Source organism: Equus quagga, chromosome 9 (genome assembly GCF_021613505.1).
Source record: "Equus quagga isolate Etosha38 chromosome 9, UCLA_HA_Equagga_1.0, whole genome shotgun sequence".
Classification (NCBI taxonomy): domain Eukaryota; kingdom Metazoa; phylum Chordata; class Mammalia; order Perissodactyla; family Equidae; genus Equus; species Equus quagga.
In genome coordinates, this window is record NC_060275.1 from 18,177,279 (window position 1) to 18,194,480 (window position 17,202).

At 40.2% G+C, this 17,202-nt stretch overlaps 1 protein-coding gene and 1 pseudogene across 3 annotated transcripts in view; one reads left to right on the top strand and one right to left on the bottom strand.

Annotated features, from left to right (window-relative positions):
- The window catches only part of LOC124244965 (inositol hexakisphosphate kinase 2-like), a 78,338-nt pseudogene extending 75,065 nt beyond the window's left edge, over positions 1 to 3,273 (top strand).
- A 6,002-nt stretch (positions 3,274 to 9,275) lies between these two features.
- MALT1 (MALT1 paracaspase) overlaps positions 9,276 to 17,202 on the bottom strand; it is a 61,423-nt gene continuing 53,496 nt past the window's right edge. For 2 of the 3 annotated variants that reach the window (XM_046671685.1, XM_046671684.1), the window contains 3 exons: positions 16,011 to 16,168; positions 14,421 to 14,546; positions 9,276 to 13,335 (listed from right to left, as the gene is read on the bottom strand). In XM_046671685.1, the coding sequence (XP_046527641.1) occupies positions 12,895 to 13,335; positions 14,421 to 14,546; positions 16,011 to 16,168 (725 nt within the window). In that variant the 3' untranslated portion in view covers positions 9,276 to 12,894. The remainder of the gene's footprint in view (positions 13,336 to 14,420; positions 14,547 to 16,010; positions 16,169 to 17,202) is intronic. The other variant, XM_046671686.1, reaches the window with a different exon arrangement.

The following is a 17,202-nucleotide window of genomic DNA, read 5'->3' on the forward strand; positions in this document are numbered from 1 at the left end:
ATCAAGCCACACTGAGGTGGCGTCCCACATGCCACAACTAGAAGGACCCACAACTAAGAATATACAACTAGGTACTGGGGGCTTTGGGGAGAAAAAGCAAAAAATAAAGTCTTTAAAAAAAGAAAAAAAGAGTTAATGAAAGTGAAGCTGTAGAGGTGGTTCACACGGGATATTCCTCTGGTGACTTAGCGGGGGAAGCAGAGAAAATCGGAGATACTACAGCAGGTAGGACTGGCACCTCCTTCAAAAATTATGAAGAATTTGAAGATGGTGGGGCCGACCTGGTGGCGCAGCAGTTAAGCAGTTAAGCAGTTAAGTTCGCATGTTCTCGGTGGCCTTGGGTTCACTGGTTCGGATCCTGGGTGCGGACATGGCACCGCTTGGCAAGCCACGCTGTCGCAGGCATCTCACATATAAAGTGGAGGAAGATGGGCACAGATGTCAGCTCAGGGCCAGTCTTCCTCAGCAAAAAGAGGAGGATTGGCAGCAGATGTTAAAAAAAAAAAAAAAAAAGAATTTGAAGATGGTGAGAGTAGAGCATTAAAGCAAGCACTGGGACCTGTGCAACTGAAAGGTCACATGCCCATGAAGCTGGCCCTGACAGTGGGTTTGTATGCCAATGTGAATAAGTCGTTAGAAAGACAGATATTGATTATGTAAGAAAGAGGAGGATAATGAAAGACGTAAAATTTGGGGAGGAAAATAAGGAGACAGGACCCAGAGTATCTGGGGAGGGATTAGACAGGAGGAGGTTACGTCCTCCACAGTAACAGGAAGAAAGACAAATGTATGGTATGGATGCAGCTGATTCGGTAACACAGCTGTGACGGCTCCATCTTCTCAGTGATGGCTGGGGCAAGGTTTCCAGTCAAAACACAGAGGGGACAAGGAGGAGGAATGAGGGTCTTGGAAGAAAGAAAACGTGTGTGGAAGATGGTTGGGGTTGGAGTCTTGCCAGTTAAAAGAAAATGGAGGGAGGGTGGATCAAGGGAGTTATTGGTGAGAGTGGTAGAAAGATGAACCAAAGACTCCGGGTGAGACAAGAAAACAAGCTGTCAAGAGAGGCTGTGAATGAGCCTCTCTGAGAGGGGTCAGTGAGTTAGCAGCCTTGATCAGGTTGAATGGTTACTGTGGAAGGAACACTTGGGGAAGTGAGCAAAAGCATAGGCGTTTGCGATCAGAGAGGGCAAGGTTTAACTTCTGTGGTGACAAGGGCCAGGGTGGCTCCAGGGGGATGTGTGGTTAAGTTACACGAAATGGTCCCTGTTGATGAGGAAGTCAAGCAAAGGAGAGAAAAGTTGCTGGTCGGTCATCAACACAAAGTTGAATTTACCAAGAAAGATGAGAGGACACAGGGTGGAGCCTGAGACTTCTAGACCAGTGGTAAACTCTTCACTCTGTTTTCTGAGACTGGGGAAAGAACGCACTATTAAATTTTTTTCTTCTTCAAACGTATTTCTTCTTAAGTTTTGAGATTCCCTCCATTCACCCATTTTTGCTGAAATATCAAATAGCTCTGGGGCTGGAGGGGGCACACTTCTTTCTTTGGGCCAGGAGGGGGCGCAAGAGACTGCGACAGAAGTGTTGGAGCTAAAGGCAGGCTTCTGGGAAACAAAGTGGATTGGGCTCAGGATCCGCTCTGCCTCCTCTCCCATAACGTCCTTCCGAAGGCAGGCCGGGTGGGAGCCTGTCTGAGGGTTGGTTCACCTGTGCGCCGCCCTTCTGTATTAGTTTCTTAGGGCTGTCGTAACCAACTGCCACTAGCTTGGTGGCTTAAAATAACACAAATTTATTGTCTCACAGTTCTGGAGGCCAGAAATCCAAAATTAGTATTACTAGGCAGAAATTAAGGTCTTGGCAGGGCCATGCTCCCTTGGAAGGTTCTAGACTAGGAGAACTCTTTCTTGCCCCTTCAGCATGTGGTGGCTCCGGGTATTCCTTGGCACGTGGCTGCATCGCTCCCACCCTTGCCTCCATCTTCACATGTCCTTCTCTGTGTCCACGTCTTCTCCTCTTCCGTCTCTTATAAAGGCCATTGCCACTGGATTCAGGGCCCACCTAATCCGGGATGATTTTAAGTCCAAATCCTTAACTTAATTACATCTGCTAAGACCCTATTTCCAGATAAGGTCACAGTCACAGGTTCCTGGGGTTAGGAGAGAGAGATATATTTTGGGGGGCCACCATTCAACCCACTACACCTTTCTTTTCTCTCTAGTTTAATAACTCAGTGGGTGGTCCTCATTTTATTTTGGTGAAAATGTCAGTACAGTTACTTAGTTTTGACTATAGCCTGCCCGTGCCAAGGTCTTTATGTGTTACCTTATTTAATGCTCACAATACCTCTGTGGGGCAGACAGTACTGTTGACCCATGAGGAAACCGAGACATTCAGAGGTGAGCAAGCTGCAGAGCGGGCTTTGAACCCCAGGCAGCTGCCCTCTTCATCCCATGCTGCCTCTTCTTGGTAGGATCACATTTCTCCCGAGAAGGTTCGCGCAGTTCGAAGAAGATAGTTAGAAGAAGAATTTGAGGGGCTAAAGAAATCTGAAATCTTGTGCTACAGTGTAGAGAAAACGCCGAATGTCAGTTCCCAGCTTAAACACTCTGACCCTTGGAGCATGAAGTGTCCCCAGCAACAGTTACAGAGGGTGAAGGAGAATGAAACATCAGAACCAGTACGAATTTCTCTCACTGGAGAACCTGACTTCCCGCCACGGGGTGCCTTGTGCCCTGGACCTCTAGATGGGTACACGCCAGCATGGTGACCATGCATCCGAGGAGAAGGCACCAGCTGGATGCACCAATGCCAGCAGAGCACATTGTGGTCACTGGTGTGCACCTGTGTGTCATGCCGGTGTACCAGGCAGGCAGTGAGCAGCTCACGTTTGTGAACAAGTACCAAGGATGGAGGCTGTCAGTGGAGGGCTTCAAGGAGGCGCTGTTCCAGTTCTTCCACAATGGGCGCACCTGCGCCGTGAGCTCCTGGGCCCCGTGCTTGAGAAGCCGGTGGAGGTCAAGGCAGTGTTGCAGCGACAGGAGTCCTGCTGCTTCTACTCGAGCCCCCTGCTCGTCATCTACCAGCAAGGAGCTGCCTGAGGTGGCCCTGCACTCAGATGCTGAGGACTCGGAGGGCTTGTCAGAGGAGCTGGGTGACAGGTCTGCTGGTGCCTCCGCCTTCAAGAATAGAGGTTCTCTGAAATCCTCTCCTTTCAGGGGCTGTGTCACCAATTCCTGCAGGGGACTCTGCAGACTCCCAAGTCTTCCCACTTAAGAGTCCCAAGCATCTGAGGGTGGGATCAGAGCTTCCTCAGACTCAGACAGCAGCATTGACTGGGGGAACATTTTGCATGCTCTGGACCAGATGTGAAACTTGGAGGAACGGGTCCTGCAACTGCCCTTTCATCTCTCACAGCCCTTCTGTCCCCACTCAGATTGCATTTTTGGAGATAGGCCCAGGGAGCTTCGGCTCCAGGCTGCCTGGTGACCCCAGACCCTCTGACATCTGGTCAGTGAGCTCCCGCTCAGTGTGGGCCAACCTCAGTAGCCTCCCTTCACAGAGGCCTTTTGAAAGCCAGCTGCCCATGTTGCCCACCGGAAAACAGACATGCCTCCCTCCCACCTCTCGCCAGCAGGGGGCCGGCCGTGCAGCTCAGCTGAGCAGGACCTTGTGAACAGTCTTCCTTACCCTTCCTCACTACGTTATCTGTTGACTTTCTTTTCAGTCTATGGACAAAATCAATGCTATCTAATAACTGTGCGATTTCTGCAGCCCTCCACTCTCTCTGCTGGCTAGCCTCAGCTTGAGCCTTGGTTACCCTTGTTGGTCACATGCTGTCAACAAGAGTCAGGACTTGGAAATGAGGGAAATGGTAGCCCAAGAGTCACACCGTGACCTGGACACAGCGTGGGTCAGACCTGAGATGTGTTAAGTCAGCTGATGTGGTTAAAATGGCTCCCAGACCAGCAAGGCAAGTCTGCAAGCTGGTCAAATGTATACTACTGGGGAAGAAAAACCTCTGCCAGAACGGGCGTTGGCAGCCGATGTCGGCAGTGCCCTCTGGGTGCTGTCCAGGACAGAGCGACTCTGGCCTTGGAAGCGTTCCAGGCTCATTGGCAAGGCTGGCCGATGAGATGGATATTTGCGTCATCTTAGCCTGGCGTCCTTGACCACTACATTCATCCGAGTGCCCCCCCTTGTTCCCATCACACTTACAAAAACGCCTTTGACTGTGAACTGGCCTTCCACACAGGTGTGCTTCCAGGGAGGGCATGCACGCATGTGCTGACCCAGTGTACCACACCCCTGACCTTCTCCAACAAGCACACTTTGCCTTGCTGGGGGGCCTGTCACTGTGTGGCTCAAAACCGTGTGCCTCTCGGGACCACAACTAGGTCAGGTGACACCAAAATGTAAAATCAGGTTTTAAGAAACTTAATACCTTGTTAGCAATAACTGATTCAAATGGGAAGATATCAGATGGTGTCTTGCCTTGTTAATAACTCCTACCAGCAAGTCACATCTTGAATGACAGTTGATTTAAGGGCCAAGTTCTGTGCTCTTTGCCAAAACTGCTGGTCAGTACCCGCTCATATGGCCTTTACTTGTCATCAGCAGCTCAGACTGACTGGCCTCCTGAACTGCCCCCTTTAACGGGGAGGCGAGACGCCCTCACAGCACCATAGTCTTCCCAAGGTCACCCGGCTGGTATGAGGAATGGCTGTGTGTGTGAGGGCAGGATCCCCAAGCAATGGTGGGATCTAGTGAGAGAGGAGCCGAACTGTTGTTTTTGGCTTAGGATTTTTTTACGCAAACCGAAGCACTTGGAAAGGCAGTACGTAAAACAGATAAAAGCAGAGTTGCTCTCGATGAAACAGAGGTGGGGAGCCCCAGTCCCATCCTTCAAGCGAGCAGCTACTCTGAACAGTTTGAAAACCACTGGATTCTGGTGTGAGGCCAACTGTTAGAACAGGAAATTCGGGAGGGAAACAAAGCCACTTACCCAAGCTGGGGCACAGGACAGAGGACACCAAAGCCAGATGACAATGTCAGAACCCAAGTCTGGCGGCCAGGAGGATAGATGTACATACAAGATATATATTTAAAAAATTATCAGGGTTTAGGGAAGACACTAAATCTTTGTAATGTGGTAATGACCATTCTACACAAAGTTGGAAGTAGTAAAACTTACAAAAATAAAGTGGTCCCCCTTATCCGTGGGGGATACATTCCAAGACCCCCAGTGGATAAGGAAACCTCAGATGGTACCCCACCCTATATATACTGTTTTTTCTATACACACATACCTATGATAAAGTTTGATTTGTGAATTAGGCACAGTAAGAGATTAACAGCAATAACTAATAATAAAATAGAACAATTATAACAATATACTGTAATAAAAGTTACCATAGATCTTAGCAGCCTCAGCATACAATTTTTTTTCTTCCTTTGTTAAGTCGAGAACTTTCACTTTTTCACTTAAAGGAAACACATTATGGCTTCTCTTTGGCACATCTGAATTGCCAGCATCACTACTCTTGGGGTTTGGGGCCATTATGAGGGCCATTATGAGGTAAAATAAGGGTTACTTGAACACACGCACTGCAATACCACCATCTGATAACCAAGAGGGGTACTAAGTGACTAATAGGCAGATAGTGGGTAGAGTGTGGAGACCCTGGACAAAGGGAAGATTCATGTCCCAGGAGGGATGAAGCGGGACGAGCGAGATTTCACCACACTACTCAGAATGGCTTGCAATTTAAAACTTATGATTTACTTCTGGAATTTTCCATTTAATATTTTTGGATCTCGTTGATCACAGGTAATCAAAACCTAAGAAAGCGAAACTGCAGATAAGGTGGGGGACTACTGTATTGTAAAAATATATTTTTTTAGCACCTTTCCATGTCAGAACTCTACTAAGCATAATATAGCAACATTATTAACTTTAGGTCGACTCCTTTGGAAATTTTTGGAGCGTGATCTGTGACTTTCACACTTAAAGATAAATTACTTTCTCCTTTAAGAATAATGTTTTAATATTTTAAAATTCTTTTTAGAAGAATGAAATGTTAAGCCACATTATTAACACACTTTAAGTCATCAGAAATCACTGTTGGCTCTTTTTCTGCTGTGTTGGAAAAACACCGAGAGCAAGTTATCAAATTAAAGATGCCATTCCTTCTGTTTTCACAGTAGGATGGTTTCTTGCAAACTTCAATGACTTGTATCTCTTAGATATGATCTTTATTTAATACTCCACCAAATATGAGCATTTAATGTCATATCATTTTTGCATTGATTCATTATTCAACAATGATTGCGTGTCTTCATTATTGGCTAATAATCAGTAGCACTGTGGAAAAAATAATGGGCTCTGTTCTGGGTTCGAATCATCGTGCCTCTGCCACCTGCCAGTTGGGTTATCCAGGGTAAATTAATATCTTGGGTTAGCTTAACAATTTGTTCCTTCATCTGTAAATTGCGAGGCTAAGTTCAATGAGATTGTGTGCGCGACGCGTGTACCTACCACAGAGAGTGACATGCCCCACCCCAAAGGCTTATTTGCTTTCCTTCCTTTGCATAAACGTTTACAACATCTTAAGTTCCCATGTATTTATGCGGTAATAGTGATGAAGCACTTATTCCACTAAAAGAGTAGAAGCAAGCTCCATTTTAAAAAGTCAGGTTTGGGGTGGAACAGTGAATAGGAAGGGAAATAGTTTGCCCAGAAAGGTGTCAGTTTCTTGCAATATACACAAATTAATCCAAAATTATTTTTGAATACGTGATTAGTTTAAAACATTACTTGCAATTGTACACTTCTAGTCATGATGTAACGATAGGACCGGAATTACTCTCCAACCTCAAACCACCAGAAAGTCACCAAAATATCTGAAACAATAGTTTTTAGATATTGGACAAGGAGCACTGGACAGCCATCCCTGAGGGAAGGGAACACATAAGGTTAGCACCCTGGCTGCTGGTGTGCAGGATACAGTAGGGGAAGGTTCTGGATTCCCAAGTATCATCTTGATAGTTGTACTGTGGTTATGTAGGAGAATGTTCCTGTTTTCAGGTAATATACACAAGTATTTAAGGGCAAAAGGGTAACCTACTTTCGAACAGTTCAGGAAAAAAATGTCATATATATGTATGCAGATACACCTAAAAACACACATACATTTATGAGACAAAATGATAAAACATGGAAAAATGTTAACATTTACGGGATCAGGGTGAAGGAATATGGGACTTCTTTGTACTAGTTTTGCAACTTTTCTGTAACTTTGGAAATGTTTCAAAATTTAAAAATATTCAAAGTCTGGTGCTAGCAATTGATTAATGTTGGAATACTCAGCCAACCATTTCTACTACTTAAATACTGGTCAACTAAACTCAAACATGATGCAAAAAAGTGGGAATTACTTTAGATTTTTAGGAATTACTTCAGATTTACTTATTTTGTAACAGGCAGAATAAAAAGCACCTATGTCACAACTAGAAGGACCTGCAACTAAGATATACAACTATGTACCGGGGGGGGGGGGGGGGGGGGGGAAAAAAAAGTAGAAAAAAGAAAAAAAAAGAACATTTCCTCTGTGTGTTACTCGTGACATTAAAAAAAAACATGAAGTCCTGTGCATTTTTAAACTTGATTTCATTTACGAAAAATTAATGTATTCTAAAAGCAAATTTATTGAAGCTTAGCATATTTGCATTATACAATGTGTATATCTATATATTGAAAATTATATAATAGTTGTTCAGTTTATAAAAACAGGAACATACAGGTAAGCAAAGACAAATAATCCCACCAATCAGAGAGAAACCCTGCTAATCAATTGTTTTTGTGTGTTGATATAATGCACGTTATACATAACACTAACAAGTGGTGACATTAAATTTCCATGCTTTTTGAAAAGTGATTTTGGAATGAACAAAATTGAATTGCAATTTACTTTATAAGCCGATGCTACATTGCTAATGCTATTAAAGTACTTTGTAGGAAGTACCTTAATAACAAATAATACACCCTGTATGGTGGATGGACCGGTATGGTTTTGTGAAAGCCACATTTGAAGAACGACAATCCTTTTCAAAAAGCCGGCACTTTACAGGAATTATCTTCCTCGTCCTGCCAGCCCTGTAAAGTATTATAAGCTTCTGATGTTGTATCATCATCCCCATTTTACAGATAAAGAAATAGAAGCACAGACAAGTGAAATAACACACTTCAAGGCACACTATTTAGTGGTGAAAGCTGGAGTTGACTCAGACTCCTCCACCTCAGGAAAGTCAAACTTTGAGTCTGATGCTGAAATATTTTTAATGCTGTCAAATTGGGAAAAAATTACATACGTTTGTACAAATATTCACATATTCTGGGTATATTTTTCTTTACTAATATTTTATCAATATAAGAAAGTTATATAATGCACAGGAAAGTATTAAAAATATATTTTAGTTAGGCCTGGATAGAATTTGCAATGCCAAATGAGAAAAACAGGTTGAAATGCACAAAAATAATGTGTAAATTCTGAGTATTTGGCATCACTTAACAGTTAAAAGCAATGTTAGTATGTAAATACCATAGGAATGTCCAAACAACAGCAAAAACTTACAATTTATTAGGGCTTTTGTTAAAAAAATTTTATGTAAAAAAAATCCAGACATCCTCTTGATTTTAAATTTGTGCCAATCTATGTGTCAATTTATCAATTATCTGAGCTGTGGCTATATCACTGAATTTCCTGAGTCTGACAAGTCAAAAAGATTGTGATTACTGAAGAGACCACCTCATTGTCACTTCATGTGCAAGTCAGAGGTGTGGAAAGCCATAAATATTGGAGATGGAGGAAAAAGGAGAGGTCAAATGCACCGTTTCAGAGTCAGCATTCTTTAAAGACTTTCTTTCCTTGGCTGTGGCCCTCTATTTATTGGACCTGTTCCCCTCCGGATGGACATTTTAATGTTTTATATTCAAATGATCTCATGTCTCAAGATTTGATTATTCTTTTATTAGAAAACACGTAACTCATAATTGCTACTTTATAATTTTTTAAGTTACTTTCCAGAAAAACACCCCCTTCCTCAGAATCAAATATTTGGCTCTGGATTTAGGTGAGTCTTTACTATCCTAATCTCTTCTTCACATTGTAATTGGCGTCGACAGGTTACCTTTCTGAAATTCCACCGATGTATATAAATCCTATGCTAATATTACAAAGCAATTGGTGTAAGAGAGTCAAGCAAAACAAAAGCATGGCTGATAGAAAAGACAAAAACTGCACCATTCTCTTAGTTATTTTAAAAAACTTTAACAAATTATAAATATAATACATGCTTAGTTAAAAAAAATTCAAATATACAGAAGAATATAAAGTGAAAGGGCAAAGTCCCTTTACCCTACCTAACTTCTAGCCCCATCCTCTACAGCTGCACAGTCGAATATGGAAGCCACGAGCTATATATAACTGTTTAAACTAAAAACAAAATTAAAAAAAAAAATCCAGTTGCTCTCACTAGCTGTATTTCCATTGCTCAATGACCACATGGGGATACAGGCTACCATACTGGACAGTGCAGACAGAGAAAATTTCCATCATCAGAAAGTTCTTTGCACAGTCGATTGGTTACTGCAGAGGAGTGACCATAATTAAGAACTAGCATAGCCTTGTTATTATGAGTTCTTCATATATTCTGGCTATGAGTCCCTTTTCAGACATAATTTTCAAAGATTTTCTCCCATTCTGTGGGTTGTCTTTTCACTTTCTTGATGGTGTCCTTTAAAGCACAAAACTTCATTTTGATTAACTCCAATTTTTTCCCCCTTGTTGCTGCTTGCGCTTTTGGTGTTTCATCTAAGAAATCATTGCTAAGTCCAAAGTCACAAGGATTTACTTCTGTTTTCTTGTAAGCGTTTTATAATTTTAGCTCTTATATTCAGGTATATGACTCATTTTGAGTTAAAATTTGCATTGGTCTAAGATACAGGTCCTTTAGCATGTGGCTATCCAGTTGTCCTAGGACTATCTGTTGAAAAGACTACTCTTTCTCACTGAATGGTACTGGCATCCTCGTCAAAAATCAATTGATCATAAATGTATGGATTTCTGGACTCTCAATGGTATTTTTATATTCTGTCTATCCTTATGCCAGTACCAGACTATCTTGATTAGTGTAGCTTTGTAATAAGCTTTGAAATCTACTAAATGTGAGACTTCCAACTTTGTCCTTTTTCAAGATTGTTTTGGCTGGGGGTCCTTTGCATTTCTGTATGAATTTTATCATTTTGTCAATTTCTGCCCCAAAAAAGCCAGCTTGGATTTTGATGGGAATTGCATTGAATCTGTAGAACAGTTTGGGAAGCACGCCATCTTTAGAATGTTAAGTCTTCCAATCCACGAACGGAGATGTCTTTCCATTTATTTAGGTCTCCTTCAATTCCTTTCAACAATGTTTTATAGTTTTATTTTGTTCATCTTGATGCTACTGTAAATAGATCTTTTCAAAAATCTCAATTTCAGAATGTTTATTGCTAGTATAGAAATGAAACTGATTTTTGTATACTGATCTTGTATCTATCCTGCAACTGTGGAACTCATTTATTTGTCTTTAAATGAATTCCTTAGAATTTTCTACATGACAAGATCATGTCATCTGTGGATACACACAGTCTTCCTTCTTCTTTTCCAGTCTGGTTGCCCTTTACTTCCTTTTCTTGCCTAAGCTGGAACTCTAAGGACAATGTTGAGTAGAACTGGTGAGAGTGAGCATCCTTGTCTTATTCCTGATCTTAGGAGGAAAGTCTTCAGCATTCAGTGTGCCGCCATTAAGTAGGATGTTAGGTGTGGGCTTTTTGTAGAGGTCTTTTATCATCTTGAGGAAGTTCCCTTTTACTCCTAGTTTTTTGCGTATTTTTACCACGAAAGGGTGCTGAATTTTATCAAATGCTTTTTCTGCATCTATTAAGACAATGTGGTAATTATGGTAAATTTCTCCCTTATGAACATAGTACAGTTGATCCTCGTTATTCACGATTCTGTATTTGTGAATTTGCCAATTTGTAACATTTATTCGTAATCCCAAAATCAATACTTGCAGCACTTTTACGATCATTCACGGACATGAGCAGACTGGTGAAAATTTTGCGATCTCTGACGTGCGTGTTCTCAGCCGAGGTCAAACAAGGCAACGCTTTGCCTTTTTGTTTCAGCTCTCCCACAGAGACAACCGGAGGACGGAGAAGGCAGGGGGCAGGGCAGTGTAGTACAAGCAGCTCTGGGGCCAGTTGGATGGGATGGAATCCCAACTCTGTCACCTGTTAGTGGGGTGGCTTCAGGCAAGTCACTTAATACTTCTGAACCTCATTTTCTCTTTTTTAAGATAAAGAAAACAATCTACCAGGATAAGTTGTTTTTAGGATTTAAGATTATAATCTACTTGAGTTGTGTATATGTATAAATACACACACACTCACATTTCCCCTAGAAGCAATGGCTCTGTATTCACTAATTCAGTATTCATTGTGATACTACAGAACATAACTACTGTGAATAATGAGAATTATTTGCATATTACACTGATTTTTGGATGTTAAACCAACCTTGCATTCCTAGGATAAATCTCACTTGGTCATGGTGTACAATCCTTTTTATATGTTGCTGGATTCAGTTTGCTAGCATTTTGTTGATGATTTTTGTGTCTGTATTCATAACAGATATTGGTCTGTAGTTTTCTTGTGTCGTCTTTGTCTGGTTTTCTATCAGGGTAACATTGGCCTCGTAAGAAGAGTTGGGAAGTGTTCTCTCCTATTCTATTCTTGGGGAGAGTTTGCAAAGGACTGGTATTAATTCTTTAAATGTTTGTAGAATACAGCAGTGAAGCCATCTGGGCCTGGGATTTTCTTTGTGGGCTGTTTTAAAATTATTAATTCAATCTTTTTCTTTGTTATTGCCAGTTGCCTTTTTAACTTGCTTTTAGATAGAACCAAAGGTGATAACATTATCTCCTAAGGCTAGTAAAATTCAATAATAAAATACACATTATTAAGGAAGATGTGTCCAACATTTGTAAGATTCAGATAAGCAGCTACCAAGATTATCCAGTAGCAAAATTATCCTGCTGTCTAGCTTTAACATAGACAAACATTTCATCACCTGTTATGTACTTTAATGACCTTATGAACAAGAAATTCCGGCCTGTTCAACCTAAGATTTATATACAAACCTCCTAACTGACATTTGCAGTAAAGTCCTATAATCACAAAGTAAAGTTTGTACGTTTCTAGACTATACACAGATATGCATATTTACATATCTATCTTTAAATCTATCTACAAAAATAGTACTTGTTTCAGAACCTGTTGGGAAGGCAGTGAGTAGTGGAATAAACACCGGAATAGAAATCTGGAGGTCTCAGTTCTGTTGCCAGCTCTAACTTAAAGAAGATGCCTCAATCTGTTTCTCCCACTGATAAAATTAGGTTAAGCCTGATGATCACCAAGGTTCTTTCTCTGGTTCTAGAAATACAATGACTTATTCTACAATAATGCCATTCCCATTTTAATTACTTCAGAGTGGTCAAAATGAAAGCATTTTTGTTATATACACATAAACATATACACATCCATACTTAGAGAATACACCTCCATTCTTAGAGAATAAATCAACTAATTCACAAAATTTTAAAAGAGAAAGAAGAGGAGGAAGTCGTCTGTGGTTAAATAATATAATTCCAACATCTCAAAGTCCTGAGTTTGCCATGAAACAGCTGTTATTCATTCTCTCTATATATACATATTTGCTTTTTCACAATACCTCACTTTATATAAGTACTGTTGCATAGGAGGCATCGTAATTACCATGACTTTCAAAAACAAGCAGGTCACTTTTCAGAAATTCTGAGCCCATCAGAGAAACTGAATGGTATTTCATCAGTCGTCTCTACTGGCATATTACTTCTACCAAACTGACATGAATACTGATGGGTATGATGACTTGAAAGAAATACATCTGCAGTCCGGCTGCAACGACAACTGTCTGATGGCAGAATATTACTTGAGTTACCAAGATGTGAATGGTAAACACCATGGAATGAGTCTTGAGATGAATGATAACGTCCAGCTTCTGCTGAGGTGGCCGTAGAGCTCTGGTAAGGGCCGTTACACATGATACAAGTTTGAAAGCAAGTCTTCCTTCCTAAACCTCGATGAATGTCTAGTTTAGCAATGAGAGGTTTCCCGACATTCACTTCTTGCTTTTCCTCTACAGTATCTTCCAATCCTGAGTACTGATATGATAAACATACTGTGAAGATGAGATGCTCCTGAAAAGGTAAAGAAATAAGTTTGTTATTTTTATCAACTGTGAAAGTACATCAATCTTAAAATATTATTCATACACAAAAATACAGACAAAACCAAATAACAACAAAACTCCACTCTTGCTCCCCTTCTCCAGGTTCCAAACTTCAAGGCATCCTTTACACACCTTCCCTACACTAAGAAAGGCCTTCCTTTTCCCCTATTCAATACTTTGAATTAGTAGCATTCCAGTTCTTACTACTGAAAGTAGTCAAAATCATGGAGATCTTGTATTGTATTCCTGGTAAACGGTAGAAAGGTATTTTCCAAGCAGTGGGGCGTGGGGAACTCACCTTCCCTATTACTGGAGATGAAGAATGATTCTTTAACGAAACAAGAATCTGGCTTTACATTTAGGTCAAAGTTCAGCTGTTTTTAAAATACCATGAAACAATAATCCACAATCATAGGTGGAGAAGTATAATCGAAATAAGATAATGGACTGAATTTCAAAGATAGAAATAGACTGCCAGTAGACTGCTATGAACAGGGTGACAACAGGTTTACGTCTGTTGTCCTCGTGTAATTGTCAACAGTGCCCACTTCATTCCCCAAGTTTTGGCTGATACATTCTAACGTCATGCAGCTATAAATAAATTAAAAACTCAACTTTGACAAGGATATACCTTTATTAGAAAGCTCAACCATATAGAAGTAGTTTCTGATTTGTAAGTCAATGAGAAATGAAAAAAGATCAAAATAAATTCCAATTCTAATTTGCTAAGTTTTGTAGAAAGTCAGAAGTAGGTAATGATTATTTGAAAATGCTAAGATATCTAAAAGTAGACAATGCTCTCTCTCTCAAACTTCGCAACATGGAGAGTAATCACATACATTCTCTCGCAAAAATCCTCAGCCCAGGATCAGGGACAGAAGACGATATGAAAAGCGTCACTGGTAAGACTCACTGTACATCAGTTATCTCTGTGCTAATCCAATACTCAGTGAAGCAGCACATCTAGGGACTAATACAAGGTTCATGTGCCAAAATGAATTTCCACTTTCATGAAGTTTTCCATTAGTAGTTATGAACAGGGAAAGGAATCACCTTTAACTTTTGCAGTGAACTGAGTCTAGTATAGAGGCAATGCTTGGGAAGATCCTTTGATACTAAATAGCTGCCAGTTTCTTCAGGTGTCCCTTTATTTGCATCTTTTGGATCAATATCTAAGTCCTGTGAAAATCAGTAAACGTTATTAATGAAATCAGTGAAAGTCACAACATTGTCTATGACAATAAAACACCTTAGCATGTATTGCTCCCTCATGAATTCTGGCCTAAGTAGGTAATCTCTTATCTAGGACTAAAAAAACAATGAAAACAACATTCTAGAGTAATAATAGGAATTCTAAATTCTGTACTGATACACTTAAAAAGTTAGCTCTCAAAGGATAGTGACTTTCAAACTATGCCTAGAAACACTTCTTAACCTACTCGAGTTTCCTTTTAAGTTCCAGCCTCATTAGTGTTTTGATTCCTGGATTCTCTCTCTCCTCATTCATCACTTTTGGGAAGCTGCAGGAGGATTTATATGATTCGTATATTTAGGAAGAATAAATGGACATGTCAAAGGCAGCCCTTAACTTTTTCCTCTTTTAGAGCCAACCGGCCAAGAGCAGGAGGTCTGTTCTGCAGCTCGAGAGAGAAGCCTTCAGGCTCTGCCCTGCCCAGTGCCCAGGGAGGCCCATCCTGGTCCAGCGCTGCCATGACTGGTGGACAGACTTCTCTAATTCTGGGGTGCAGTGCTGGACCATTCGCTCTCACACTAAGCAATGTCCTCCATGAAGCCTCTATCAGCAGCAAAGGTCAAGTTTTGGATTTGTCCTACTCCTTGCTTCCTTCTCAATTTACACACCTAGGTAGGAAACAGGGGCAGTGTTTATTGACTTTTTTAGGCCAACACAAAGTACATATCCTAAGTGTTTGGAAAGAACAGAACTAGATTTCTATTCTTCCAATATACTACCACAACTAGACAAGACTTACACTATTGTAATAACTTATATTGGAAACAATAGTTTCTAAAAGAAAATTATTCTTGACATACGTAGAGCACATTTTATTCCTTCACTTTTGATACCCTATTTAGGGTAAGGGAAATTAAAGGCTTCTTTCCTGGGTGAACTTTAGACATTTCTAAATTTGACAAATTTAAGGTATTTTGGCAGTTAAGTTTTTAAATATTATGATAATATTAAATATGATTTAATTTAAATATTATGCTACCGAAATACAAATAAGTATTTCTATATATGTAATATATATATGTATACATATTTCCTTTTCTATTTACCATCAACAGTAAGTTTTCAAAAATTTAGTCTTTTTTTTTTTGAGGAAGATTAGCCCTGAGCTAACTACTGCCAATCCTCCTCTTTTTGCTGAGGAAGGCTGGCCCTGAGCTAACATCCGTGTCCATCTTCCTCTACTTTATATGTGGGACGCCTACCACAGCATGGCTTTTGCCAAGCGGTGCCGTGTCTGCACCTGGGATCTGAACTGGTGAACCCTGGGTTGCCAAGAAGCAGAACGTGCAAACTTAACCGCTGCGCCACTGGGCCAGCCCCCAAAAATTAAGTCTTTAATAAGTGAGGATATATCCTTACATTTACAATGAAAGAGAAAAGGAGAGACTTACAAGTGGAAAATCAGTAACATAGGCGTCGCACATCATTATATCAGGTGGTTTGTGGACTATACTTGTATAGATTATCATGACATTGGAAAACTCAGCTGCAAATCCTAACTGAATCTGAACGCCACATTGAAATTTAAGACACATACTTTCTGGAAGTTCTGAAAAAGAACAATAAGAACAACTTATAAATAACTATTTAAAAGGTGCTTGGTAAGTTTTCTGATAAGGAGCAAACAAATATTCTTTTTTTTTTAAAGATTGGCACCTGAGCTAACATCTGTTGCCAATCTATTTTCTTTTTTTTCCTCCTCCTTCTTCTCCCCAAAGCCTCCCAGTACACAGTTGTATATTCTAGTTTTAGGTCCTTCTGGTTGTGCTGTGTGGGACGCCGCCTCAGCATGGCTTGATGAGTGGTGCTAGGTCCGCGCCCAGGATCTGAACGGTGAAACCCTGGGCCACCAAACTGCAGCATGTGAACTTAACCACTCGGCCACGGGGCCGGCCCCCAAATATTCTTTATGGGGCAAAATACAGCTAGACCTTTTTCTTTTGCTTAAAAATGTTATATAACTAACATATTACTTAAAGACACACACACATACACATAGAAGGAAAGCTCAATATTCTGCTGGTCAAGCAAAAATCTTTCATTTACTGTTTTCTTCCAGTTCTTGTCCCTCTGCATATATAATTTGTACAGTGGTAATCAAAAGTATACATACAATTGTAGATGTATTTTCACTATTGCCTCAATCTTCATGAAAATAGTTTTTAATATAGCATAATGTCACTGAATAGTTTATTACCATTAACAGTTCTGATACTCTGGAATATCTATAATATTTCTGGGTTTTACTTTGTTTTTCTGTCATAGTCTTTACTTCTTACACATACCTAATGCTTTAGGACTGTTGGATACAGCTATTTGATAGTTCCTCACATGCGACAGTTTTCCATTTATACAGAATATAAATATACTAGTTTTACATAACATTTCCAAAACAAGGTAACTTAAATTTTTAAAATGTTTGCCTATTTGACAGGATTAAAAAAGGAAAGAATTATACCATCATAGTTTTAATTTTCTTTTTAATTGAGAGGATCTTCGTGTTTTTGTCTTATGATTTTGCATAAGCTCTTCATTATAAAAAATTGTCTACTTAGCAAATTTGTTACAAATACTTTCTATCTG